Source organism: Rousettus aegyptiacus, unplaced genomic scaffold, assembly GCF_014176215.1.
Source record: "Rousettus aegyptiacus isolate mRouAeg1 unplaced genomic scaffold, mRouAeg1.p scaffold_m13_p_12, whole genome shotgun sequence".
In the NCBI taxonomy this organism is placed as follows: Eukaryota; Metazoa; Chordata; class Mammalia; order Chiroptera; family Pteropodidae; genus Rousettus; species Rousettus aegyptiacus.
Window position 1 is genome coordinate 48,898,136 of NW_023416287.1, and position 26,106 is coordinate 48,924,241.

The 26,106-nt window shown below is 44.6% G+C and overlaps 1 protein-coding gene across 8 annotated transcripts in view; it reads right to left on the minus strand.

Annotated features, from left to right (window-relative positions):
• The window catches only part of MTCL1 (microtubule crosslinking factor 1), a 114,010-nt gene that overhangs the window by 38,216 nt on the left and 49,688 nt on the right, over positions 1 to 26,106 (minus strand). For 4 of the 8 annotated variants that reach the window (XR_004953669.1, XM_036229858.1, XM_036229856.1 and 1 more), the window contains exons 4-7: positions 11,737 to 11,796; positions 10,504 to 10,581; positions 5,294 to 6,586; positions 4,059 to 4,214 (exon numbers count right to left, since the gene is read on the minus strand). Coding sequence is in view for 7 of the 8 variants with exons in the window: in XM_036229858.1 (XP_036085751.1) it covers positions 4,059 to 4,214; positions 5,294 to 6,586; positions 10,504 to 10,581; positions 11,737 to 11,796 (1,587 nt within the window). In the remaining variant the exon portion in view is untranslated. The remainder of the gene's footprint in view (positions 1 to 4,058; positions 4,215 to 5,293; positions 6,587 to 10,503; positions 10,582 to 11,736; positions 11,797 to 26,106) is intronic. The other 4 variants (XM_016120964.2, XM_036229860.1, XM_016120966.2 and 1 more) reach the window with 2 other exon arrangements.

Here is a 26,106-nt window from a genome sequence, read left to right on the forward strand (position 1 = left end):
TTCTTTTTTTTCCGAGCAGTTAATTTTCGTGTGGTTGCACTAAGAGGTCAGTGGGTGTTAGTGGGTTCTGACTTCAGCTTTCTCTGCCTGTGACTGTTTTAAGAGGGCCGGGAGTGGAGATACCACTCCCTTTAAGCTTAGCGTATGTGCCATCTAAGCAGCAGGTCTCCTAGTTCAGAGATTTACCGTCTGCTAAAATCAGTAGAAATGTTGATTTTCTTTTTTTTTCCTTTTTCTTGTTATTACTGCTGCTACTGGTACTACTAGTAGAAGTAGCAATTTAACCTGGCCAAAATATCCAAATCTTATAAAATAAGAACTTATCTTTTCCCCTATTCCCCAAGTATGAAAATCCACAAGGCAAAAATCTTAGAAGGCATTTCACAAATGAACTTGAGAAACTGATCCTTTTTTAAAAGTTCAGCTGAAATTCAGAAAGTCGTTTCTCCTTTTAGCCCACAGATACTAGGTGTCCTACCAGGCCCCACCCCCTAGCCTGAGGAGCTAAGCTCAGAGCTGAAGGAAGTTCACACACAGTGTGGTAGTAGCTGGCTCTTACAATTAGTGTTAATTTCAAGGGCAGCGTAAGAGGGAGGGCAATGTAAGAGGGAGTAAAGACAACTGCTAGCAGTTTTCTGGCTTCAGTCGTGTCCCCATTCTAGATGGAAGTGTCTCCTTTGCCTTGCCTCCAGCCGCTGCGCTATCATTAAGAGGAGCAGCTTCTCAGCCGGGCGGCCTTAGCTGATGGGAGCTTTGTGTGCCGCTTCCATCACAGCCTCGAAGGGGTGGTTGTGAGCAATGACTTGGGGGAAGTTTTTATTCAAAGGCCTAGAACTGTCTATTGTACCATTCTTTAACCCCATGTAATATTCAGAGACCAAACTAAGCTATCAGGGTGACCTCCAGCTAAGGGACAGAGCAGCGTCCCAAAGACCCAGGCTCCATTAGGGTCTACGTTTTGGCTTCTCAAAGAACAGGAAGAGCTATGGCGCTATCGAAATGATCTTAGAATGTGTGTTATCTTTTAAAAATATTTTAAAATACAATGTATTCGAATACATAATTGGGGTTTTTTTCCTGTGAGAAATGCCTCAGTGAATAAAGAAGTCACAACAAAGGATATTTGATTTCTGATTCATACTAGTTTCCCTTCTAGGAAATGATGCTCCCTAGACCTTGCCTTCCATGAAGTTTTTTTAACTTTCCTATTAAAATACATAAAATTAAAGGAAACCAGAGAGATGCTTAAAAGAAGAAACATACCATGGCAAGATAGGTGGCCACATGATTTGTCTCCCTGAGTGACCCGTGTTTAGAAACCGCCCCGGGAGATGAAGTTCTGGTTGGAGTGTCCGGGCCCGGGGGTCAGCGCTGCCCAGTCCCTGCCATACGGAGCAGTGCTCCTCAGTGGCAAGTGGGCGCAGGCCTGGCCAGGCCCGAGGAGACTGCTCCAGACCTAGTCCTACCGCCAACCCCCCAGGAAGCTGACCGGCCAGCCACTCCACTCTCAGCCCTCGTTTTTCTCATTTGCAGAATGAGGGAATCATTCTGAGGATCTGACCCTCCATTCTGAGCCACACTGTTCGGTGATCCTAAGTCACCCTATGGCACCAACTAACTCTTTTGGAGGTTTGTTGTCCTAGGACATTCGGTTTGATTCGACGAAGCATTTTCCTCTAAAATCATTGCTGGCTTCTGGAGCTATGCCTTACCTGAACCTATGTGGCAAGTGACAGGAAGACTTCTCAGTGCCCCCGTGTTAAACACCACGTGAGCAGAGTTTATCTAGACAGGGTTATGTGTGACATGCCTTGAGTGACAGAGCATATGGGAAGGAAGCTGCAGTTCTCCTCAAACGGCGTACCAGGAAAAGAGGGCTGCACGCCCAGCCAGAGCTGTGCTTCTGGAACAGGACCAGGAAACAGCCACGAACAAATGAAAGGGCTACGCCGGGCAGGGAAATGTGGCACCATGACCCGGGGAGCTGTGACTCCCCTTCCCAGCCAGCGGTATTCAATGGCAGACATACTTGCCTTTTTTTATTAATAATCATACTTGACATTTAGTGTCCTTTTTCAGTCAACAGCTCATTGGCTCTGAAAGTCATCTACATATAGCTACATGCAGCAGGTGGGGCGTTATCGTTACTCCTGTTTAATAGACAAGAAAACAGAGGCTGACATTCGCCTGAGAAACAGAGCTAGTAATGGGCACGGCAGGGCCAGAGCCAGGAGCCCTGACGCCCATGCCAGGGTTTATTCCAGCACAGCATGATGGCCCTGTTAGAAGTCGCTATTGGTGCAATATGCACTGAAGGCTGGGAAATGTGTCTTCCTGAGGTTTCCATCCTGGAGACAGACCATTCAGTTCATTTGAAATGTATGTAACTGTGAGTTTGCTACTGCCCAAGCAACCAGCATTGTTGCTTGAAGGGCTCAGGCTGGCTGATCGAAGATCCTTGAGGGGCTCGGGCCGTTTGAAGGGGCTTACTGTGAAATTTCCGTAGATTACAAGACACACTAATCACTAATCACATTATTTGAGGAAAAACCCAAATGTGTGGTGTTCTGTTTTACTTCTGATAAAAAACCTAGGAACATCTTACCTGTGATTTTGGAATCAGAACACACTAAAGATGATTTGCTATATGTCTGACTCTATGTCCAAAGCCCATGTTCAGAAAACATTTTTAAAAATCACAACTGTTTATTCTGGGCACTGTAAGCTTCTGACTAGGAGGGCCCTGGGCATCCTGTCGCTCCGTGGACTGTTCACAGCGGCCCCGCAGAGCACGCTGGGCTTCTGCTTGTTTTCTGGGAGCTTGGTCCTGACATGTGTTTGGCCCTTAGCATGCAGAATGCCTCTTGGTCACACCTCTACATGGTCCATATTTACTTTCCTCTGGGGCAGAGACCTGGCTGCCACCTTCTTAGGTAAGCCTGGCCTCTGTCAAGGTAATATAAAGATGGTGGGACAAAATAGGATGTTTCTGAAAACTTTTTGATTTCACTTAAGCTTTTTGGAGGAGGCTTTCATGTTGCTGCATGCAAAATCAATGAGGGTCGAGATGTGACATACTCTCATAGGACAAGGGGAAAGCCCCAGGCTGGAGATATGCAAACTCATGTCTGGTGAGCCAGATGACCTGCAGTGTAACTGAGGTATTAGCTGCAGGCTGAGGCCCAAGCGCTGCTCCACCCCCAGTGCCTTTGTGCACATCATTTCCTAGTCAAATGTCTGACCTTACTGTGGAGTGAGGTCTGTCTGGATCCAGGTGTGAGAGCCCCACCCTCTTCCTCGCCCAGCCCTTTGGGAGCCACTAGGAAGCCTTGGAGCTGAGTGGTAACGTCCCCACTGGGACTGATGAATTAAGATTCTCTATCCAGATTATTTTCTAAAGTGGAACGTATTGCTCTAATCCTGCAATAACCTGCCCTGATCAGCAGTATCAGAGCCAGGAACTCGCTTCTCTGCAACACCTGTCTTTCTGCCCTGCATGGAATTACTTGAATGGAGGAGCTTTCGCTGACAGGACTGCTGACAACTGTTTCATGCAATGGAGTATCTATGGTGGCTAAGAGCTTTGTTGACAGAGGGTTACCAGAGCAACAACAGACTGCTGGAGAGCTCCAGGTCAGGAACGCACTTCTTAACTCTGCACAGCGGCTGGAGCACTATCCCGGGAGACAATGGGACAGGTCCCGTGAGACTCAGGAAAGGACAGTTCCTCCAAACTGGCAAAAACAGTGCTTGGTTTTACCGTTTGACAAGAAGCCAGATGATGCTCACAAATCAGTCTCCTACACCTTGCTACATTTCTAGGCGCCCAGGAGCCCTGGAGAACCAGGTCTATGGGAGGGACGATGCCTGACAGGGGGTGCTGGCAGTTCCCTGCATTCACCCTGTGTAGACTCTCCAGTTCTGGTTGCTTCTAGTTATGTCCCCTGGTTCCCACTGTGTCCCCTAAGGGCCTTGGACCCAGGTAGGAAATGTCACACAGCCAGCTACACAGCAAAAAGAGGGGAGTGGTGGCCAGCGGGACCAGCCGGCTCGCTAACCTCGAGATTGAAACAGCTCTGGCCTCCCAGGCGGCAGCTCCTGGCATCCCCGTCGGCTCGGCGGTGCAGCTCCCGTGCGGCTCGGAGGTGCAGGTGCTCCCGCTCGTCCCCTCGCTCCTGACCCGGCTGCCACTCCATCTGATCTCTCAGTTTGGACTGTTAGGTGCACGGGAAGGATTTGGTTGTTGTTGTTTTTTAATTTTAAATAAAAAACAAAGCACAAGGGTGGGGTGGGGAGGAGGGACAAAGAAAGCAAAAATGGGTAAGGCAGACAACTGAGGTAACTACCAGACGAAGAAGAGCACGAACAGGAAAACCAGCTTAAACACTGTGGCATAAGAGAGTGAAGAGAACAGAACCAAAATGAGGACGAACAAAACGACGGGCTGAAAGATCTGAAAAGCAAAAGGGGGGGAGGTGCAAAACACTGGTTATGAGGCGCATGCAATGAAGATGCATGAATCACAGACGTAACTGCAAGCACACTACCCACGAAGGATACGGAAGCAAGGGTCCTCCTTCCTTGCTTGTGGTCGAGCAGCCAAAGCCATATTCCAGGGCGCAGCTGGGTCATGCACCCAAGGGCGACGCATAGGAAAGCAGTCCTGGGAGGGCTGCTCCACTCCGCCCTCACCCTCGCTCGGGAGGGCAGCGGGGGCAAGCCGGCAGCGAGGTTTTCCATCAAAACCATTCTGGCTCATCTTCCAGTGGGAGTGGGTGGACCTGGCTGCCTAGGGCTTTTCAGAACTGTACTGGGTCCCCTTGGCAGTACACACCCAAGTAGGGCTGCAAACGCTCCTGAGCAAGTCTGCTAATTATCCTGACTGTGAAATGAGTTTGCACTTTGTTTTAAACTCCACTTTGCTTCTTCATCAGGATAGCTGGTCGTCTGAGACACCAAAAAAGGAGAAAGGATGGACCGCGTCGATCCCTATCTCTTCCATTGGGGTTAGCCTTGTGTCATGAGGGAGGACCTCTAGCCAAGGGCAACGGCACAGTTAAAAAGGAGAGGAAAAAGGAAAAAGAAACAAGGAAATAAAAGAGAACTTAAAAAAACAAAAGAAAAAAAACTCAACCAATAGAAAAGATTTGGTTGTCACTTGAGGCTTTAGTACAATGCAGGTTTGAAATCATAACCAAGCAGCTGTGAGCAGAATGAGTTCAAGTGCAGCAATGCCAGCGAGAAGGAAGAAGAGCAAAACCGAGCAGGGAGGCAGAGCCAGGAGCCCCCTTACCTGCAAGTCTGGGACCAGCTCCTTCCCAAGGTTCCCGATGGGGGAGTCCCGGGACACGGAGGTCACGGTGGAGAGGAAGCTGGAAGACTCTGTGAGGTGGGGCAAGGGGGACAGGCCTTCCAGGCGCTCCCTCAGGCCGTCCCCAATCCTGTTCACCTGCTCTAGGAAGGCCTGGAGCTCCTTCCTGAAAGCCTTCATCCTAGCGTTGATGGTGCCCAACAGCTGGGACTCCTTCTTTCCACCCTCCCCCTGGACACTAGGCCCTGGCGAGGCCACGTCATCCACAAAGCCATCGGTGTCCGTGATGAGGCTCTCCATGGTCCTCTCCAGCCGCTCAGCCTCGTGCTTTATGCTCACCAAGCACTCGGAGTCCTCCCTGGCCCTCAGGACCTCCGCCGGACATGGCTCGCTGGCTTCCGATGGCTTTCCGCTGCTGAAGCCCGAGGTCTTCTCAAACATCTCTTCCGAGTCACTCTCACCACCAATGGGTCCCTCTCGCTTGGGCTGGGGAGGGCGGCCTTCCTCCCCATCGCTCTCCTTCTTGCCTGCGTCACTGTCGGCATCGCTGTCACGGGGGCTTGGGGCATGCAGGCCCAGGTGGGCAGCCAGGTCGTAGCGCTGGACGTTGGACAGCAGCACCCGGTTCTCATACTGCAGCTTCAGCACCTTCCCGCTCAGCTCGCTGATCTGCAGCCGAGCAGACTTCAGCTCCTCCTGCAGGGGTGGCCCACCCTTGCCCCCACCTTCCACCAGCCACCCTGGCTCCGACCGAGGCTCAAACTTGAACTTGCTCAACTCATGAGTCAGCTGCCGGTTGTGGTCTTCGATCTCAGAGATGGACCTTCGAAGCAGCTCCGCCTCCTCCTCCACAAACTGCAGGTGTCGGCGGAGCTCCGTTGAGGACTCCAGGGAGTCGCCGAAGGGTGAGGTAGGAATGCTCGGGGTGTGGTCCCGGCCTGGACCCTCGCGCTCACACTGGCCCCTCATGTCCTCCATCTCCGCTTTGAGGCCTCGATTCTCCACCTCCAGCTCCACGATCTTCCGACCCAAGATGTTGGCTTCTTCCTCCACCAACTTCAGCCTCAGCTTCAGCTCAGCCTCCCTGGTGCTGGGGGGCCCGCCAGCCTCCCCTGTGGGCAGGGGGCTGTCCACGTCGCCATACAGGGCCTTGTACTTTTGGAGCTCCTGCTCCAGCTCGTCCTTCTCCCTCCCCAGCTTGGCCATCTTTTTGCGCATCAGGGAACCTTCCTCTTTGGCAAATTGAAGCTGGCACTTCAAATCGGCACTGTCATCCTGCCAGGAAAGAACAGCCCCAGAGAAGGGTTATTTGAAAATACCAAATGTTCGTGTTTTTGATGATTTCCCTCACACCTCGCCCCCAACATACACACAAACACAAAACACCAATCTTTCTGTCAGTGTGTTGGGTTACGCGAAGAAGGGGCCAAAACAAGCCAAGGGCGGCCGGGGCCCTTCACAGAGGAGACGTGTCTAAGGCCTGTAGTCTGTTGCTTTGTCACAGAAACAAAAGAAACCAAACTATTAGTTTGGAAACACACGTGCACATGATAACCATTATACAGGTGGTGAGTGAAGAGGGAGAAAAAGAAACGAAACCCAGTACCCGCCAGTGATGTGGCGATCCCTCATTACTTTGTGGTGCAATCTGACTAATCGCCAGCACCAGTGGGAGACACCAGGACCCCTCGCTCAGCCTGGTGCAGGCAGACAGGCTTCAGTAGTTGCTCCTACCTGTTGCCACTCACCTCCTCCACTGTGCAGGCCTCCCTCATCTAAAGTGGCCAGCAACCCACATGTATTGCCAGGAGGGGGAGGCCAGGTGACCCCAAATCAGAGTCCGGCTTTGTATGGATTTGCTAAGAACCTGAGACATGGCAATTCACCTCTCTCACTCTGCTGGTCACCCCAACCCAAGAGTATAACAAGGATGATATGAGGACAAAATTATGAGATAATAGGCATGAGGGTGATTTGGGAGCCAAAGTGCAGAATAAGTACCAAGCTCTGACGGTTAGTATGTGTCGATTACTGCAAACCTACACCCTGGGTTACCCACAATCTTCTGCCATGCAAGTGCGGCCCAGAGCCCTGGGTTATGTTCTGCTCCCTTTAGCTGTTGTAACACAGCAGGAAAATAAACTCAGAAACCCAAGGCAAGGAGGTAAGTGTTTCAAAACTAAGAAGTGGTTCTCGTTGGGATACCAGAGGATTCTGGAGGGTCACTGAAGCAGACTCTCTGCTACTAAATGCCCACACTGTTTGGCTGAGGTCAAGAGGGTACGTTTTGGCCACGTGGAAAGTCTACTCTGCCTTCGTAGTACAGATCTCAAAGCCTCAAAGCTGTATGAAGTCCTTGATTTGACCTTGCACAAAGGTTTTCTATCATATTCAGCAAGTGGGGAAAAGTGATTACTTTCATAAATCATTCCTCTTTGATAGGCTATCAGAAGTTTCAAAGGCTGTCATGGGCAGAAGACCTCAGTAAAGGCTTTTGCCATCGCACTGAGGAACTCAACTGCATGCCTAATGGTAGTCAAACCCCATCACTCCCAGAAGACAGAAAGACACCAATCTCAGGAAGAAGTCGACCCTCTGGGGGCGGAGCAGCTCTCTGAGATCATCTTTCATGCTCAAATGGTCTAGCGGAGTTGATGAAGCTTTCACACTTATTCTCTCCCATGTTCTTGCCACCTTCTCGCCATTCATCAGAAAGATATAGAAAGACCTTCCTTGGTGCCCTCCCCACCCCGACCACCAACTTTCCTCTTTCCATCTGGTCAGATCCCTCCTTCCCCCACCACAACTCCATGGAAGAAAAAGTTTTCCAGGGAAGACTCGAGGAAAAATCTAAGGGCCCGTACTGCGTGGAGAGCAGCCTCCGACACTGCCGGCATGCCTTCTGAGAGACGTTCCCACCACTGTCCTCTTAGCAGAGGATGACAGTCTGGGCCTGCCGGGCCTGGGGCCAAACGTGCTGCCCCAAGACCCACTGCTGCCCCCTCAGTCCGTGGCACCACGGCTGATCACAGGGCTCCAGTGAACCCATCTCCTCATGTCTAAAGCAGGATCCTCACTCAATCACAAGGTCATTGTGAAGGTCAAATGGAATAATGTACAGTAAAGTGCTTTGTATATGTATGATAAATCTCCATGCTCTAACGCCCTAAAATTAACTTTCTGCTTCGTCTGAAACATGTTACTCTTGGGGAAAGGAGCCTATAACTCTGCTTTTTTTCTCCCCCTTTGTGCATTAGGGAGTAATGTAACTATCACTAGGAGGAGAGCAAGGTCTTTGTGTTATAAGAACTTACCTCATAAAGGATTTGGTTTGTTTTTGATTAAACAGACATAAAAAGGGTTTCTGTGACTAACTGGAAGTAAAGCTGTCTGCCCAGTCACACTGAGCAAAATGAGTTATCACCACTGCTGGAGAAATGATATACATACTTTTAAAGTGCCTACATAGAACAGATGGACTATGAAAGACATGTATTGCAGTCAATCCTAATATTAAGGGAAAAGTATGCCTATTTGTTGTTTTATTCATTTTTTTCAGTAAGTACTGAGTACCTACTTTGTACCAGAAATTAGCATTTTACTTTTAAATGACCCCAGCTTCATAAAACTTTCTAAAGTAAGACAATCAAGAGCCTCTTTTCAATCTTTTGTTAAACCTAGATTCCCAACAAATCAACGGATACTTTGTAAAGAGATGAGTTTAAGAATGAAAGTCCTAGGACAGGAAGACAGGGTTGTACCCTTTGCCCCATCATTAACTTGATAGCCAGTATTTGTCCTTTGTCCAAAATCACCTTAGTGATCCTATTTCCACCTTCGGGCAGAGAAATTCACCTTTGTGTCTGAAGACTGACCGCAGCAGAGACCATGGAAGACAATGTCACCAGCCACAAGGGAACTCCGCCCTCTTCTCACCTCAAGCAGCACCACTTGCTGTGACAAATGCCCTGACCCTACGACCATGGAGACTTGCAGCTGGCTAGCCTTTGGTATAGTGGAGGCCAGGCCGGAAGAGGGCAGACAAGGAGCAGGGTTACCTGCACAGTTCAGGGAGTTTTCGTCTCGAATCAAGATCAGGAAGTCTCAGGCAATCATTTCTGAGGGTCTTTCCCCAAAATTTGAACCAACAAGTTGAGGAAATGGATAGGATCTCTGAGAGGCACATGGAACCCAAGCCTTCCAGAAGGGTTCCAAAACACTCAGTTATAAATGCTCAGGGTAGAAAATCCTCAAAAGCTCTCAAATAATCTTAATTTCTGAAAACCTTGAACCTTGCACCATCCCCCTTCCATCTGCCATTCTCTACGTGTCTGACTATAAACCAGAACCACTCTGCTCCATTTCTTTGAACTTATACCCAGGTCAGTTAAAGAAACAACATTCTATGACATACCCTAACGAGTGTCTGATTCGTAGATTATCTGAGGTTTGATAAAATATCCAGAAAGTCTTCTTGTTCCTTAAGGAAAGAACTAGACACACACCAGGACTTCTGACATATGATTAAAGCATGCTGTCATTTCTACTCAACACCCATGCACTACTAGGCCTGACACCAAGACTAAAGCAGTTTTTGAAAGAACGACAATCTTTGAAGCCAAGGGGATGTTTACATTTAACGAGGGGGTCAGACTTCCTCACTCTGTGGAGGCGACTGCAGAAGGCGCTGTGCCTTCTGGGGCCGGCATGTAGGAGAGAGGAGGCCATGGGAGCTGGACTCAGCCTGTTCTGGGGGTGGGAAGTTATTCTTAACAAGATGGAGAATCACAGCCTCAGCCACAGCAGCGGGAGGCTGGCTACCCATCTTATCTTGTAACTGTAGACTTTCTAAAACTCTGCCAAAACTCTGTGGGGAGGGGTCTAGGCAGAATCCTAAGCTGAAGGATATCAAACTCCGGTTCAAGAGATCATCAGATAGCTCTAGGAATGCAGTATGAAAGCAAGAAGGTTGAGTCAAACTTTCCACATGACGCTGTTCCTGTCGCAGGCAGAGAAGGCAAGCACGGCGTGGAGGGGGACACACACAGGACCACCAGCAGCAGCAGCAGCAGCAGCAGCAGCCGGAAAGGCCTTGTCAAGCAACAAAAATATATCGCTACGTGTATATATTCTTTGGCTTGCAAGTCTGATATCTAGCCAGCACCCCAAGTGCTGACTGCTCGCACTCCTACCTTGCGCTGGGGCGCCAGTTTCCTTTGAGGTTTGGTCGCAGACCTGCAGTTCCCAAGGCGCTCCGTTCCACCACTCTGCTGGACAGAAACTCCTTTCTCAATGACACTGCACGCTGAGGGGGGACTGAACGCATGCCCGGCGCCCAGGGCTGCTCGGGCACTCCTGAGGGCCGGCAGCGGCTGTTCTCAGCCTGATTGACCCATGGGTGAAGGCAAGGCCATGCTGTTCATTCCAGAACGGGGCAGCGGTTACCCTTTTAAGGAAAAGATCTTCCCTGGTCAAGAGCCCGTATGTTGAAACATACTAGAAGCCCAGGAGGGTCCTAGCCCCCAGCAGGGGGATGACAGGTTTTAATTTCCCTGTGGTTAAAGATGCCGAAGTGAGACCAGGGCAGTAAAGAGGGTGGAAGAGAACAGCGGCTCTTTGGCATTCCTGCTGTTCACATGGCCTGCCCTCCTTGACAGGTACTCTGGGAATCAGTGAGTTTGGAGAGAGGAGAAACGAAAGGTAATCTGTACGGAATTCACGGGGGCAAGCCAGCAGGACTCTTAGTTACCCAGATCTACTGCGTCTCTCTAATTACCACTTGCTCTGAGAGCCTGGGGAGCTGATATCCCAACAATGCCTTTATTCTTTCCAACACCTAATATTAGCAGTGATTTTTTTTAAAAAAAGAAAAAGAAAAAAGGACTCCAGTAAAGCAAGTATTCAGGAAAGCCTAAGAAAGTTCTAAAGAACACATGCCATGTACATAGAAAGGGCTACACTTTTACCATCTTTCAGTAAGGACATTTTATATTCATTTAGGACAATTTAGATATTGTCCAGCTTGTGCATTTAAAAAAAACAACCACAACACTTAAAACAGTGCCTCATGAGTGACTCACCACTACAGTAGCTGTACTACTTTTCTGTGTGAATGACTCTGAAGGCCACAAGCTTTTTACTGGCTGTGAGTAACTGCCAGGGCCCTGAACTACACCAAAGGATGCCTCACACAAAGCTATTGAGGGAATCAATAGTTTATCAGTGCGAGAAACAGAAGGGAGGGGCTGTTGGTTTGGAAAGAAATTTTTCACCACACGGAGGTTTTGAATGAGTCCAAAATTTTTTTTTGGCAGGTAGTGCTTCTCTGAGTAGTTTAAAGACAATGCTAACACTTTTTGAGAAAATTCAAAATGAGGTGATTGCCTCTTGAGAAGATGTAACATTAGAACAAAACCTCTGCTTACCTGGTTAAAGGCTTTCTTTTCTTTGTACGTTTCCCGACTGCCTCTTCTTTTCAGGGAACTCTGAAACAGATCCAAGTGACATTCCGTTATGGAGGGTGTCACACGCGGCACTTGTGCTAGGCAGACACCATCCCCAATGGCTGGGGACACACACCTGAACGGAGACTTTTTTTTCCACTGGAATCAAGGAACCACTTAGAATCAATGTTTAAATGCAACTAAATAGCTTGGTGAGGTCTGTGAATCCTAAGAGGTTTTAAATCCTAATTATTATATTTGGGGTATTCCTCAATTATTCAGTTTAATGCAAAAGGAGGGTGGCTTGGAAGGAAGACGAGAAGAAAAGGAGAAAGGTAAGAAGTTTTGGAAATAGATATGTAATATTTCTGAGGCTGCTTACCTTGCTAATTATGTTTCGTTTGGGCTAATATCAAAATTAATTGATGTTTCTTTAATGCTTAAAGGTAAATGGCCACATAAAAAAGTGGTAGAATGGGAGAAAAGGGTGGTCTTTATTTACGATGAAGACCTAACCCAGGCTGCAACATTCTCCATGAACCACCCACTCCAATTCATGATTAAACCTACATCTTAAAGATCTAAGAGTTCAGGATTTATTCATTTATAAAGTGGCTTTGGCCATGTCCCTCCTAGTGGGCTAGGTTCCTGCCTAGTTTTACATACATTGCAATGAACCTTTGCTTGCTATAGGCAAGAAACATGTCTGAAATATAAACAGAACTATAAATAAAAAAGCCAAAGGACAGTTCCTACTACAGTGAAGTATGAAGACAGAAAGAATCGGACCGGAAGAGGAGCAAGAAGCATTCTAGGGGAAGAATTGAAGGAACTTGAAACCTGAAAGGATTTGTGTAATCCTGAGACAAGTTGGAAGAAAGCAGTTTACAAAGTTAAGACTTCCTGGCTATCGTTCAGACCTTGGCAAGCTCGTGAATTGGAAGAGATTCTCCCTGATGACCATCCCCTCCCCTCTTCACCTGCGCCCTAACGGAGGTGTGAACATGGGTTCTCTGGGGGCTCATCTGAGGTGGGCTCAGAGCCTTCTCTGCTTCACTCCTTTGCTGCAACCCACACACCAAAACGGCTGGGAAGGAGGCTCCTATCCAAGCCACTTGTGTCACCGTCAGACCTCATGTTAATTAACTCGGTTCTGTTTACATTTTAAGTGTCTCACTCACGGAGGCCTAGACCATGCCATTTATTGAATGAATTTCAGAGTTAAGAGACAATTAAAATTCTAGCCACCCCTTTGCCTCTAGGAAGCTGAAGTCCTGGGGGGTGGGAAAAGGTAACTGAGAGAAAGGATGAGATAGTTTTAGAATCAGCATGGGGAGGAGATGTAGAAGCTAATCTCTGAAACTCTGCTGAAGAAGTGGCTTTGTTTCTTTTAGCCTTTGGTAAAAGCAGGGTCAAACTACAAAGAGAACCAATCTCTTCTGGCAGGTCAAGTTAAGCAAATCTTAAGAAGGGCTTGCGTTTTTCTACCCATAATAAGTAGGTTTTCCAAGATTTTTCACGCTGCAGCGAAGGAGTTTCCTTGATTTGAATGAGCTGAGTGAGATGAACGCTTCTGATGGTTCACTACAGAGAAAAGTTATAATAAAGAAGTAGGGAGAGAAACTGCCCCCAAAGCTTCAACCTAAGGGATTTAATTCTGGCACTATGGTATCGGTCAAGGTGGTGAGTGCAGCAAGTCTGCCTTCTGCAAGCCACCCCACACTGCATCACATTCTCTCCGTGAGTGAAGAGCAGATTATGCACACACTGCAACAAAACTACCTAGAAGTGAGATGAAAGCCAAAAATGGAGACAGAAGTCTCTAAAAAATCCATGCAGAATCATAGCTGCTGCATTTAGGAGCTGGAGAAGGGAGCATCTGGATGAGCCCTCCTGCTGAGAGGGAGCCAAGAGGGTGCTTGTGCACAGATTCCTGAGCTGCCTAATAGGTCTTTCCCTCTTGCCGAGCCCGGAATGCAAACTGCCTCTGAGTCCTGTGAAGCTTCTAACAAATCGTGGTATAAGTATATCATTTTAACTAAATTCCTCTCTCTCTCCATATATATAGTTCATATAGAATGTAACAGATGTACGTATATATACCAAGTGTGTGTGTGTGTGTGTGTGTGTGTGTGTGTGTGTGTGTGTGTACTTTTTGTGTATTCGTGAGAAAGGTAAGAGGATGTCAGGGTTGGTAACTTATGACTCTCAGGACAAATCCCCCTAGCCTGTTTTTTAAGTACGTTTTACTGAAGCACAACCCCTTTTACTATGGTCGTGGCCTGCTTCGTGCCATAAGAGCAGAGTCGAGTAAGTGGCCTTTTCAGAAAGTTTGCTGACCTCTGAGCTAGAAAAATAGATTGGTAAAAATAGCCAAGAACACCGAAAAGGAAGAATAATGACATTAGGTTTGTACTATTTGATATAAAAATATAATATGATGGTTTGGTGCTAGCGTAAGAATAGATCAATGGAACAAAGCAAAGCTCAGAAATAGATTCAAGAGTATATAAGATTTTGACAATTGACACAGATAGCATTTTAAAATAGCAAAGAATGGGCTATTTGGCATAGGTTGGGGGAACAATTGTCTAACAGGAAAAAAAACAACAGTGAGATCCATAACATATATCAAAAAAATTCCAGATAAATTAAAAAACCTGGATGTGAGAAATCATGAACTAGAAAGAAAAGATATAAATTTCTATTCGTTCCTGGGGCATGGCCTTTATAAACACAGAAACAAAAGCCAAAACATCCAAGGGAAAAACTAATAAAATGGATTGGTGAAATATTTAATTTTTATTTACCAAAAGAAACCATTTATAGTATCAAAAAGCAAATGGCGAAATGAAAAAAAAATTTTTTTCTAACACAAGACAAGTAATATTTTACAAGCAATAGGAAAACCACCTTAATAACAAAATAAACAAATGGCCAATAAACACATAATTACCAATTAAAACAAGATACCATCTTTTTCACTTTGAGATTTACAAACCAAAAGAAGTATGACACCCAATGTTAGCAAGTGTCTATAGAGGCAGGCATTTCCACACAGAATGGGGGTGTCCTGTAGCGTTTCTGGTGGGCAATTCAGCCTGACAAATGCATACATCATGACCCAGTAATCCCACCTCTGTGAATGTACCCTAAAGAGAAATGCAGAAATATCTACAAACATTTATGGGTAAGAATGATCATCACAGTACTTTTTATAACAGTAAATGAATACTGGAGGTTGTTAAAATAATGTTTTTCAAGAATACTTAAAGATTCAGGAAATATATTACAAGGAAAATATAGGTTACAAACAGCATCTATTCTGTGACTTGGATTTATACCTAGTAAAATATAAATATGCATATGTATTACATGTGTTTGTTAGTAGAGTGGACAGGAGAAACATAGATCAAAATGTTAGTAGTGATCATCTTCGGGTGGTAGAATTATGGGTGGAAGATGCCTTCCCCCCTTCCCTTTCCCCACCATCCCAGTCACCCCTGAAATAGCTCTCAGGGAGACTGGTCCCCTTCACACCATGGAATCACAGCACTCCACTGAAGTCAGCTGCACCAGTTACACTCAGGACTCCATAAACATAAACAACCCTCAGATTCAGTGGAAAATTGTCCATGGCCATAAAGTGAATCCTCTCCCACTCCAATCCCTCAACCCACCCAGCCCTGTTTGGGAGGCTAACACAGTATTAACAACTACCACTGGTTGGGCATTCACGAGTGCCAGGCACAATGCTATACTTTCTTTACACGTCTAATCTGATTCAATTCTCACGAGACCCCCAAGAAACATATTTTATTATCACTGATTAACAGACAAGAAAATACAGTCAGAAGTTAGGTAATGGTTCAAGGTGCCTCAAACTCGTGGCTGGGACACCAACCTGACTCTGCCTCCGGCCCTCGCTCCCCGCCACAGCCTCAGTCCTCAGAGCTGCCTTCTAGCCTTCCACAGCCCAGTCTCCCTGTTTGGGCTGTTTTTCTTTTTGTTTTCTCAAGGTTGCTAAGCCCCAAATTGCTGAGTTTTCTCATCCAAAGAGTCTCTCCTTTCTTTAGCGAAAGAGCACAAAGAACTATTCTAGGAACAGTTGCAAATTGCTCTTCTCATGCAATACCTCATAACCATAAAATACTTGTGGGCACTCTGATGATTTCTGAAAGGACTTGAGGCTGCAGACGCAAAAGTCCTTATTTGGAAAAGACAGAAAACTATTATCAGAGGACAAAATACCACAACGTAAATGAGGAGAAAAGGAGGAAAATGATATTGAGACACTTTGGTTAAAGAAAGGTACAGTCATAAAAGTCACCCGGGTTGGGATTCTCAGCAGCCAAGACCAAGAGGAATAAGGGTGCAGCAGCACGGTCCAGGCCATGAGGGCCACCTGGGATGGACAGAGAGAGACTGCCAGCACACTTGACCCATCAAATGGCACTTTCTCCTGGGTAAAGAACATGATGATAAAAATGACAGGTAGCTGCACCGTGCACGTCTGGGGAATGCGACACATGTTTGTTTTGCAATATGGGCTAGCTGATTTAGTTTAAACCTTAGAGACATGTATCTTGAGACCTAGTGATAGAAAATTGCTGGCTAAAGCATACTACACCATGGCAGCCTCGACTAAAACATGATAAAATAAATAAGACATAAGACAATAAAGTAAAACTATAAGTTATTAGTATATAAAAAGAAAAATGGTAAATCATGACCACTGCAAGACCATAATGATGACTTCACTGAAACCAAAGTGTCCTTCCCCAAAACTGTAGGAATCTCGACTCTCAACGCGCACATTCATGCGCTCAGCAACACCACCAAGCTGTTCAGAAGCCTCTACTAACTCACTTGCTAAGTGACCAGTAAGTGGCCATTGAGCATTAATAAAAGTTCGAAACTGATAGCAATGTATACCATTTGCCTGTCAGACTAAAGATAAGGTGTGTTTTTATGTTTTTTGTTTTTTTAATAATCTGTTTCTGGCTCCCACTGGTCTACTGGAAAGAAATATACCAGTCCATCAGGAGAAGCAAATTATTTCCTTAGTCTAATGAGATTAATACAAGAATTAGAAGTACTTTGAAAAATAAACTAAGTAAAAAAATACACACACAGAAAAAGGTATATTAAAATGTTGCCCCCGTTTCAGAGAAAATTCATCACTCATTTTTTTTTTTCAGGCACATGTAACATGAGAAAATATTTAGTATTTTTGTTTGTTTGTTTAGCTTTCAAACAGAAGACCATATGAAAAGTTCTGAATTACATGTGATACTATTTCATTAAAGTCTGCCACCACACCCTTTGGGCCTTCTAATTTGACTCTGAATATTGTTCTAAATAATAGAGTGCACTATTTTACTGTGGAAATTTATGCACACATTTGTCAACACTCAGTGAACGTAAACCTAATAAGATCTGTGCATTTCAGTATATGTGAATTAGTTCAAAAAAAGTATAACCAAAAATTAAGCTCTAGTTAATGTGTACTTAGGGGAAAGTAATTAGTATCTACAGTTTATTTTCAATGTGTCAGAAAATAAGATAGGTTAATAGGTAAATAGATGGATAAGTAGATATGTGATAAATCTAGTAAAATGTTATTACAGGATGTAGGTGGTGAGATACAGCTGTTCACTATAAAATTCTTTAAGCTTTACTATATTTAAAGATTGTCATAATGCTGGAAAGAAAAACATTATGCACACAAGTTTCCAGTTTCACTGAAAACAGTTAGTACCATATAGCCATTAAAAATTATGATTACTAAAAATTTTAAATGACATGGGAAATTTTTTATTAAATGCTAATCTTTGAAATTCAGGATAAAATAATACATAAATGTAATTTAATCTCACCTAGATTAAATATCTTTGAAATGTTTGAAAGCAAATACACTAAAATGCTAACAGGTCTTATCAACGGGCAGTCGAATTATGGATGACATCATGTTTTTCTTTATAGACTTTTTGCATTTCTATGAAATAATAAAAATTAATACATATTATTTTTCCAAATCAGAAAAGATGTTGTATTTTAGGGACAACAGAATTGACTCACAATGCAAACACCCTCGCTAAGCCTTGTACCACGTTGCCTTAGCCTAGCCTGCCCTGGAAGTAATGGACAAGACTGATGAACTGTGGGCCCTAAGTGAGACAGAAATGAACAGGAAATTAAGCTGGAAGATTAGCCCTCAGGCACGATTAGCTCTGTGCTGCTGGGGATCATCAAATAGATCTTCACACAGAAGACAAAGAAGGGCCTCACGGACATTTGAGGACAGCGAATGAACCTGAGATTCTAATCACCCTTCCAGACTGATGGCTTCCTCTCAAAGAGGCTCCCCCACCAAGTGGAGGCCAGCTTGCTGACCCATGTCTGGCCGAGGAGCCCTGTTATCTGGAGCCATTGCTCTGCTTTATTAATCATCTCTGAAAAAGCTCTGAAATCTCAAGAGTGTCTCTGGTTAGCATTCTACATAAAGCCATCCCTATCCACTGGGTAAATCTTCAACAATTCTCCATCCGGGCCGTGGCAACTTGGATTCCCATCTCTAACCCCAAGGAACACTCGACGTGATTTAAGGAGAATGTGGTGATGCTGCCCGTGGCGTCATGATTCCTATGGAGCAAAAGCCTCTCTCAGCTGTCCAAAAGCTTCCACTACCATTCAGGGGACTGCAGATGATTCAATTAGGCAAGGCCAGTAACTGAGCTGCAGGGCGAGGGGCAGGATGCCACTTGCTCTTGCAACCTGAGAAACCCCTAGAGGCCAAGAGCTGCTGGGATGCTGTAGAAGGAGCTAGCCAGCCCTGCCTTCTGAGGTGTGCCAGCCAGCGAGTATTGGGAAATAAACATGCTTCCAGCAGGAGGTAAGCGGAGCCCAGTACAACATCACGGCAGGAATAATAGCTGCCTTGGGCTAAGGATGGTCACAAGGCAGAACAGAGGAGAGGGGCTGCCCTGCCCGATCCTGCCTGACCCTGCCCGACCTTGCCCAGCCTTGCCCAGCCTGCCCTGAGGAGGACCAGGCTAGGAGTTAGCATTCTGTGAAATAAAAACAGCCATGGTTTTAGGTGATTAAAAGCAAGGAAGCCAGTTTTATCACCTGTGGTCCTGTCTTGTTTTGTGAACACATGGGCTAAGATGCTTGACACCCCAAACCATGCATATTTCTGCTAGCATATATTACTGATCAGACAGAACCACCCAGACGGTGTTTAAAAGTATAATCAGCTGCCAGACCGTGTGTTTCCACTGCAGCCCCTCAACAGCTAAAGCACAGCAGCCACCATGAGGGCCCAAGGAGCTTTTCCTAGCAGCCATGAAGCGTGTCCACACCCTAACACACACACACACACACACACACACACACACACACACACACACACACAGCTGCTCCTCTCCCACAAAGAGCTCCAACAGCTCGTGCTTTCCCGAGAATGGAGCATCTTAGACTGGGCTCACTGGACAGAGCTCTCACTGAGAATGAAGGAGGTGGCCCTGTTAGGCGTCACTCCACAGCATGGCCCTGCCGAAATGCAGGGCTGCATTGCTCATTAGTGCATGTTTCTTGTGTGCGGAATCTGCTTTGTGCTGTTATAGCCATTTCACTCTAGTTTTTTGTCTTCTAAATAGCACCAAATCATAGCCAGTTCTTTGCATGTAATACTGGTGTGAGAAAATGCAGATATTGTTCTATCTTTATGTAGAAGCTATAACGATTTAGAAGACATCATCTAGATAGACGACTGCAAGGGTGTTCTTTATTCAGACTCGAGGCAGCACTTTAGGAGGATGGCTCCTCCCTGGGCTTTATGTAAATCCATTTGTGCAATCAAGCTGGATTCTAATGGTTTCTGAGTTGACAGAGTAAAAGCGGCTTAATCAGGAAGTACCTTCTGCCTGAAAGCTTTGTCCTGCTTCCTTCCCTGATGCAGCCTCCATGGCCATTCCCCTCTGGGACAAATCGCTCATCTCTGACAAGCCTGCATGCCTACTTCTGAGCCCAAGGATAAAAGCGATGTCTCGAGTCCTTCCACCCCTTAGATTCTGACTCTACTGTGCAAGAAAATCACTCCCACCCAAAGCAAACTGGGTTGGCAAAGAAGGATGCATCCCCTAGAGGAACCATGGGAGGGAAGGATACCCCAAGTGTGTGCAGCACCTTGCCATATGCACTTTCCAGAATGGACAATAGGAATTGTGGTCCCTCACTGACCAGGAGCAAACTGAGGCTTGCAACGGTATTTATGCATCCAAGGAGGTGCAGGGAGAAAGTCACACTTCACTTTGGAGTGTTCTGCACAACCATACCACAGCCGCCTCTGAAGCACAGGACGAGGCCACCGAGAGCACAGTGACTTGGAGCTGAGGTATCTTTGCTTTGCCCGTCTGCCATCTGTTCAGTCAGTCATCTCTCGTCCCTCAGGTTCACCAGGGCACTGTACATGTCCTCGGTGGCTGTACCATGTTTCCATTCTTCTCATGCCTTCACCCCTTTTCAGGTTTCCAGAAGGAAAGTCAGCAGCCAGCGGCCAGTCCTTTCCACTCCCACCTCCTCTGCTTCCCCGTTACTCTGGTGCACATACTTGGTTGCTGCAAACATTTACTTGGGGATACAAAAGTGCTTTGAAAAATTAACTGGTATTGAAAGAAAGAGTCTCTTAGAGATTTAAGTAGCAAATATCCTGCAAATAGGAAAATGCCAGTGGAAAGGGTATTTTTCCTCCCACTGACTTTTTCTTCTTGTCACGCAGTCATGCTTCATGCCAGCACTACACTGTTCTGGCCACACGTTTCTGTACTCCACAATTTTTCTTTGATTCTCCTTTTGGCATTTTCTTTTTTTTCTTTTTTTGTTATCTGGAGTAATAGCACCTAAGATCTCTCAGAGTTGAATGTGTAATTTCACAGATTTGGCTCTAGAAAAACTTCGAAAATTCAAATAACTTTTTTTACACTAGATAATAAACTTTATTCCAAAACTCGCCTGGCATCTTCACAGTTTTCCAGTAAGCATGTGAATGCATGTAAACTACATGTGTAAAAGGGAAACAAGGGCATCATGTCCAAATCCAGGCATAGCACTCATGGCCTGTGAACTTGGCCTAGTTCCTTCAATTCCTGGTTCCTCGATTTCCTTATTTAAAATTGAGAATAATATCAATACCTACTTTATATAAAGGGTCCTTGTAAGGATTAAATGAAGTAATATGCTTAATAAGTGGTAGTTATAAAAAGCAGATGTTTGCCTGCTAAACAATTATAATTCTTTCCTTGGTTGATATTTTCAAATGCTAATCATCCCCCCTTTTTTATGCAAAGTAGAGTAAGAACTATTATTAATTATTCCAGCTTTCTTCTCTCTCTAGGAAAAAACCCAATGTTTACAGAAATGTCTTTTTCTCTCTGCATTGGAAATGTGTTTGGAGTGTAAATTTTTTCATCTATGTGGTTTCTGTGTATTCTTTTTTGCACATGGAATGGAATTTGGAACTCAAAATTCATATTACAGGTCATATAAAACCTACTGTGAAAATATCTTACTATCGTCTGTTAATAATTTACAGAAGAAATGTTAACAAAAAAAAAGTCTCTTTTATATTAAGTGAACATTATTTCTATCATTTCAGGAAGATAAGTAGGTCAGATTTTTCACAGTGCAATTAAGGATGCCAAGAGCCAATGGCGAAAAAAGAAAAAATGGCTTTGCACACAACGTGTAGGATGAGTCCAACTACAAGGAGAAAAACGCTGACAGGGCACACCCTCCCCTGCTATCGCTTCCTAGCAGATCCCGGTTTTCAAAGGAGAGGCACTTGTCTGTGACTGACAAGGCTTTTCTTTAACATATTAACATAAAGTGAATAATAAGGTTGAGGGAGATCAGCCAAACCAAAGTAAAAGCCTGAGGCAGAGGAAAAGAATATAAAGAGCAAGCACCTCTTCCAGACAACAGCTTCTGCCTGGTTTTAGGTGGAAACTGAGAAGCACCCAGAGTGTGAAATGGAACATGCTGGGAAAACGTCCTTTTTGGTCATAGCACGAGCCAGATGAGCACACATATGAAATCTCGTCTGGATATAAACCAACATCCAGTTGAAAAAAATGAGAAAAGCGAGTATGCACTTTTCAGGCCTTTCTAACAAGTTGGACCCACGTGTCCCACGTGGGCCCCGCGTGGGAGCTGCCAGCCGGCCTTGCATCTGTGCTAGGATAGGAGGGCCTCTCCATGGTGTGGTTCTTTTCTTGGACATTGTTTTCCTCATTCTTTATTTCTCACCACCCTGATAATTTCTGATAATTTCTGGGTTTTGAGTCTGTTTTCTTCCACATGACTGAAAATGGACACAAGGTCTTGTCACAAGGTCTCTTTCACTCTGGGCAGATATTGCATGTTTTGTTAGAAATTAGGACATTTTGAAAGGGCTTAATTGTGAATTAACAGTCTAGGGTAGAGATGTTCTTTGTGAAGTTAGCAGGTTATTTCAGGCTATAAAATGTAGAGAAGACTCTAGCTACCAAAAAATAATTAAGAATGAAATGGAGAAAGAGGAGAAGGAATACACAGAAATAGCAGTCTGAAGCAGGAAAGGAGCAGCCATTGTGACGACAGGTAGGCGCAGACACATTTTCAAGACCTGAGAAGGGGCAGGACATAACGTCCCACTTAACCTCCTGTGCCATCTCTTCTCACATTTCTCTCCTACTTGCCTTGTCTCCCGTAGGCCTCACTATCTCTAAGCCACAGAGAGGGTCCCCACTTGTTATGTTTTTCACCACACCCTGTTGCTGATACCTCCTCATTCCTCAGTTTCAGCTGCCATCAACATTATTCCCGTCTCCATCCCTGTAGGGGGTTCCTGGTAGCCCCCTCATCTGTCCTCAAGAACAGAAGCCATGTGGTTTTAATCAACTTATTTCTCCTCACTCCACATATGTAACATGCCACCCATTACATATAATCTTGTATTTGCTCCTCTTCTCCCTTGCAATGAAGAGAGGACTTGATCGCCTTGGTCATTCTGATGGACACCTCCCTTGGAGGTGATGTTCCCCCTCTTCGATCAATGCTGAACTATTTAGTAGTAACGATTTCTTCACAGGGATCCACAGAGACATCTCTATCTCATTAACATGTCACTGTGTGTTTTCCAGGTGGTTGCCTCTGACTGATGGACACTGTGTTTTGTGTTTGCGGTGTCCATAGGCATATGGTCAGCTTAAACTGCTGAGACTGCACAATACACCCCCAAGAACTGGTTTCATGACAACACATGGATGACATTCATTAATGTGCCCTTACACCTTTTCTTTGAAAATCTCACCCTACAGAAACATACCTTTTAAAATACTAATTATTGGAGACTTAAATGAATACAAATAATGTTCACTGAAGCATTAATTTACAATAGCCAAACTTTAGAGACAATCCAAGGCCTATCACCAGATGAATGGATAAACAAAATATGATATAAACACACATGGAATATTATTCAGTCATAAAAAGTAAAATCTGATATATGAATGAACCTTGAAAACATTATACTAGATTAAATAAACCAAATCCCCCCAAAAGGACACATACTCTATAATTCCATTTACATGAGATACCTAGAACAGGGAAATTCATTGAAAATATACTAGAGATAGAAAATCTACTAGAGGTTACCAGGTTTGGGGTGGCAGGGGAGAGAAAGAGTTACTGTTTAATGGATGCAGAGTTTCTGATAACAAAAAAGTTTTAGGAATATAGTGGTGATGGTTGCACAACTTTGTGAAAGTATCCAATGCCATTGAATGATATGCTTAAAAATATTAAAATGGTAAATTTTATGGTATACATATTTTACCACAATAAAAATAACTATATCCAAAATAGTCTATTTTAAGAACCATAACAAAGCACCCCAAACAAAAGTCTATGGATTGCTATATCTTACATTTTGGATGTCACCATAGGATCCCATGACATTTCACTTTCCATGTATACAATACTATACATTTTTTCTCTCCTTTTATGGCCAAGAGGCTAAGATTAGCTAGTACCATTTTTAATCTGTAAAATACACATTCAGAAGGATTCAAAATGTTTATAAATGTTTTGAAGGAAATTTAAACAGTGACCAAAGCTTTAGCAAGTTTTTCCTTCAAATGCCTTACTCATTTAAAACAGTGGTACATATATTTAAATTTTATTTTATTACACCTCTAAAGATAGTTTCTCATCTATCGATGTTTCAAGTCAGTATATATATATTTAAATTTATTTATTATAGTGACATTGGTTAATGAAATCCAGTAAGTTTCAAGTGTACGATTCAACAATAAGTTGTGTGTGTGTGTGTGTGTGTGTGTGTTTTGCATTGAGTTAGATTGCCCAGAGTTAGATTTCTTTCTGTCACCACATATTTGACCCCTTTTACCCCATCTACCTCCCACCTTCCCACTTCCCTCTGGTAACCACTAGCCTCAAGTCAAGATATTTTAACCAACTATTACACACATGCTATCTTCATAAGAAATTAATAATTTTTCTCAGTGATCATAATTTATTTGTGGGAAAAATTTTTCTAAAATTTACCAGAAAATACTAGTGGTAGAAATTTTGATTCTTTTCATAGAGGTATAAAATCTTAACACTTGTTGGAAGCAATACAGGAATACCTTCTACACTATTTTATATTTGCTTTTTGTAAACACACACAAATATGTTGTTTGTTATAGAAATATGGGAAGAAAAAAGAATGAAAGGAATTAAGGAAGCTGAAAAGAATGGAGGTAAGACAAGAGGAAAGTAAAAAAGGAAAAGTTCTAAGCTTTACGTTCTATTTCTGGATATCGCTCTAGGAGATCATCTATGTTAGTCTATATATCGGCTCAGAAGCCAAGATAATAATAGTTTGATAGTCAGTAAGCAAACCCATTGAGATGACCAGCCACTCACCAAAGGGCCATCATCTAGAACTTCAGGTAGGTCAGCAAACACACTGCTCGCTTTCTTCATCTGATAACTTATTCTATTATAGCTAGCCTTTTATATTCAAGATCTTTCCTCCGCAGAACACCTCTTTGAGGTGTTATTCTCATTTCCTGTGTGAAGGAACAGGCTCAGAGGAAGTAACTTGCCCGCTAGCACAGGTCAGCTTTGAAGCTGGTCTCTCCCCTCGTAGTCTGAGTCTCCCCACAGAACTGTGTTGCGGCTCTGATGAGAGAACTTGGGGGAATCCAGGTCAGATCACTGGTGGGTCACTCACCTCCACGCTGACTGCTTTCGTGTTCCAGGTGGACTAGTGAGGTAGGCCAGCATCCAGGGCAGTCAGTACGTGACAAAGAATAGTGCTATGTCCTTAATATTTTGGAGGTTCCAAAGGGCATAAAAAGTACACCTTGTCTGACTCAAAGTCACTTTATGTTTATCTGATTTTCACAATGTGACCCTCCAGGACTGTGAGGCCTTATGAGCATGAGCCCTGTGGGGCTCTTGGAGAAACCTGGAATTTTAGACCATGCCATCGTCCCTCTCAGTCAGGAGACCCATAGCTCACCGACATGGCTCCCACTCTACCCGCTTCAAGTCTGGGCACCCTGGAGACCCGAGTCTACTAGTGTTTTCTGGGTTTGGTGGGCACACACACAAAAACATTTTAACAACAATTTGTCATTTATGGACATTACACTTTTCTAGAAATTTATGCCAATTACGTGCTTCTCTAAAAATCTTGGTCTTAAGAGGACAACCTCCTTTTAATCAGGGTCTCATTACAGTGTTCTGCCTTTTAAACATCTTTTCTTCCCGGAAGATCTTTTTCACATTGTGACAGATGAGAACCTCTTCAACTCCCCAATTCAAAGAGTCATTGGGGGGAAGCGGTCTCACGACAACGTGAGAACAGAGAGAAAAATCTTTCTCCTGTGTCTTCCTGGCTGTATGGAAAAAAATCATATGAACTCTTCAACCTCAAGGAGCCAGTGTTCCAGGAGTCTCTGAGGTGGGCCGTTTTCCTCTAGAATCCCTCCTGAACTCGGCTCCTCTGTGATGCTGGACATCAGCAAGGGCCTCTGGATGGAGAAAACGACTGAGCTCCAGTAAGAATCTTGAGTGATCTGCTGCTCAGGTCTTTCCACTTTAAGGCAATTTTCCTCCAAAAGTGATCCCAAATGCAGAATTAAACAACAGTAACAACTCCTCCTTCCGCACAACACATTCCCACCCCTTTTTGTCATTTTATTCTCCTGCTCCTCTACTATTATCATCCTGGATGGACATTCTGGAGGAGGTACTTCAACTGGATTTAACATCCAATAAGTTGAGGGGAAAAGGTGG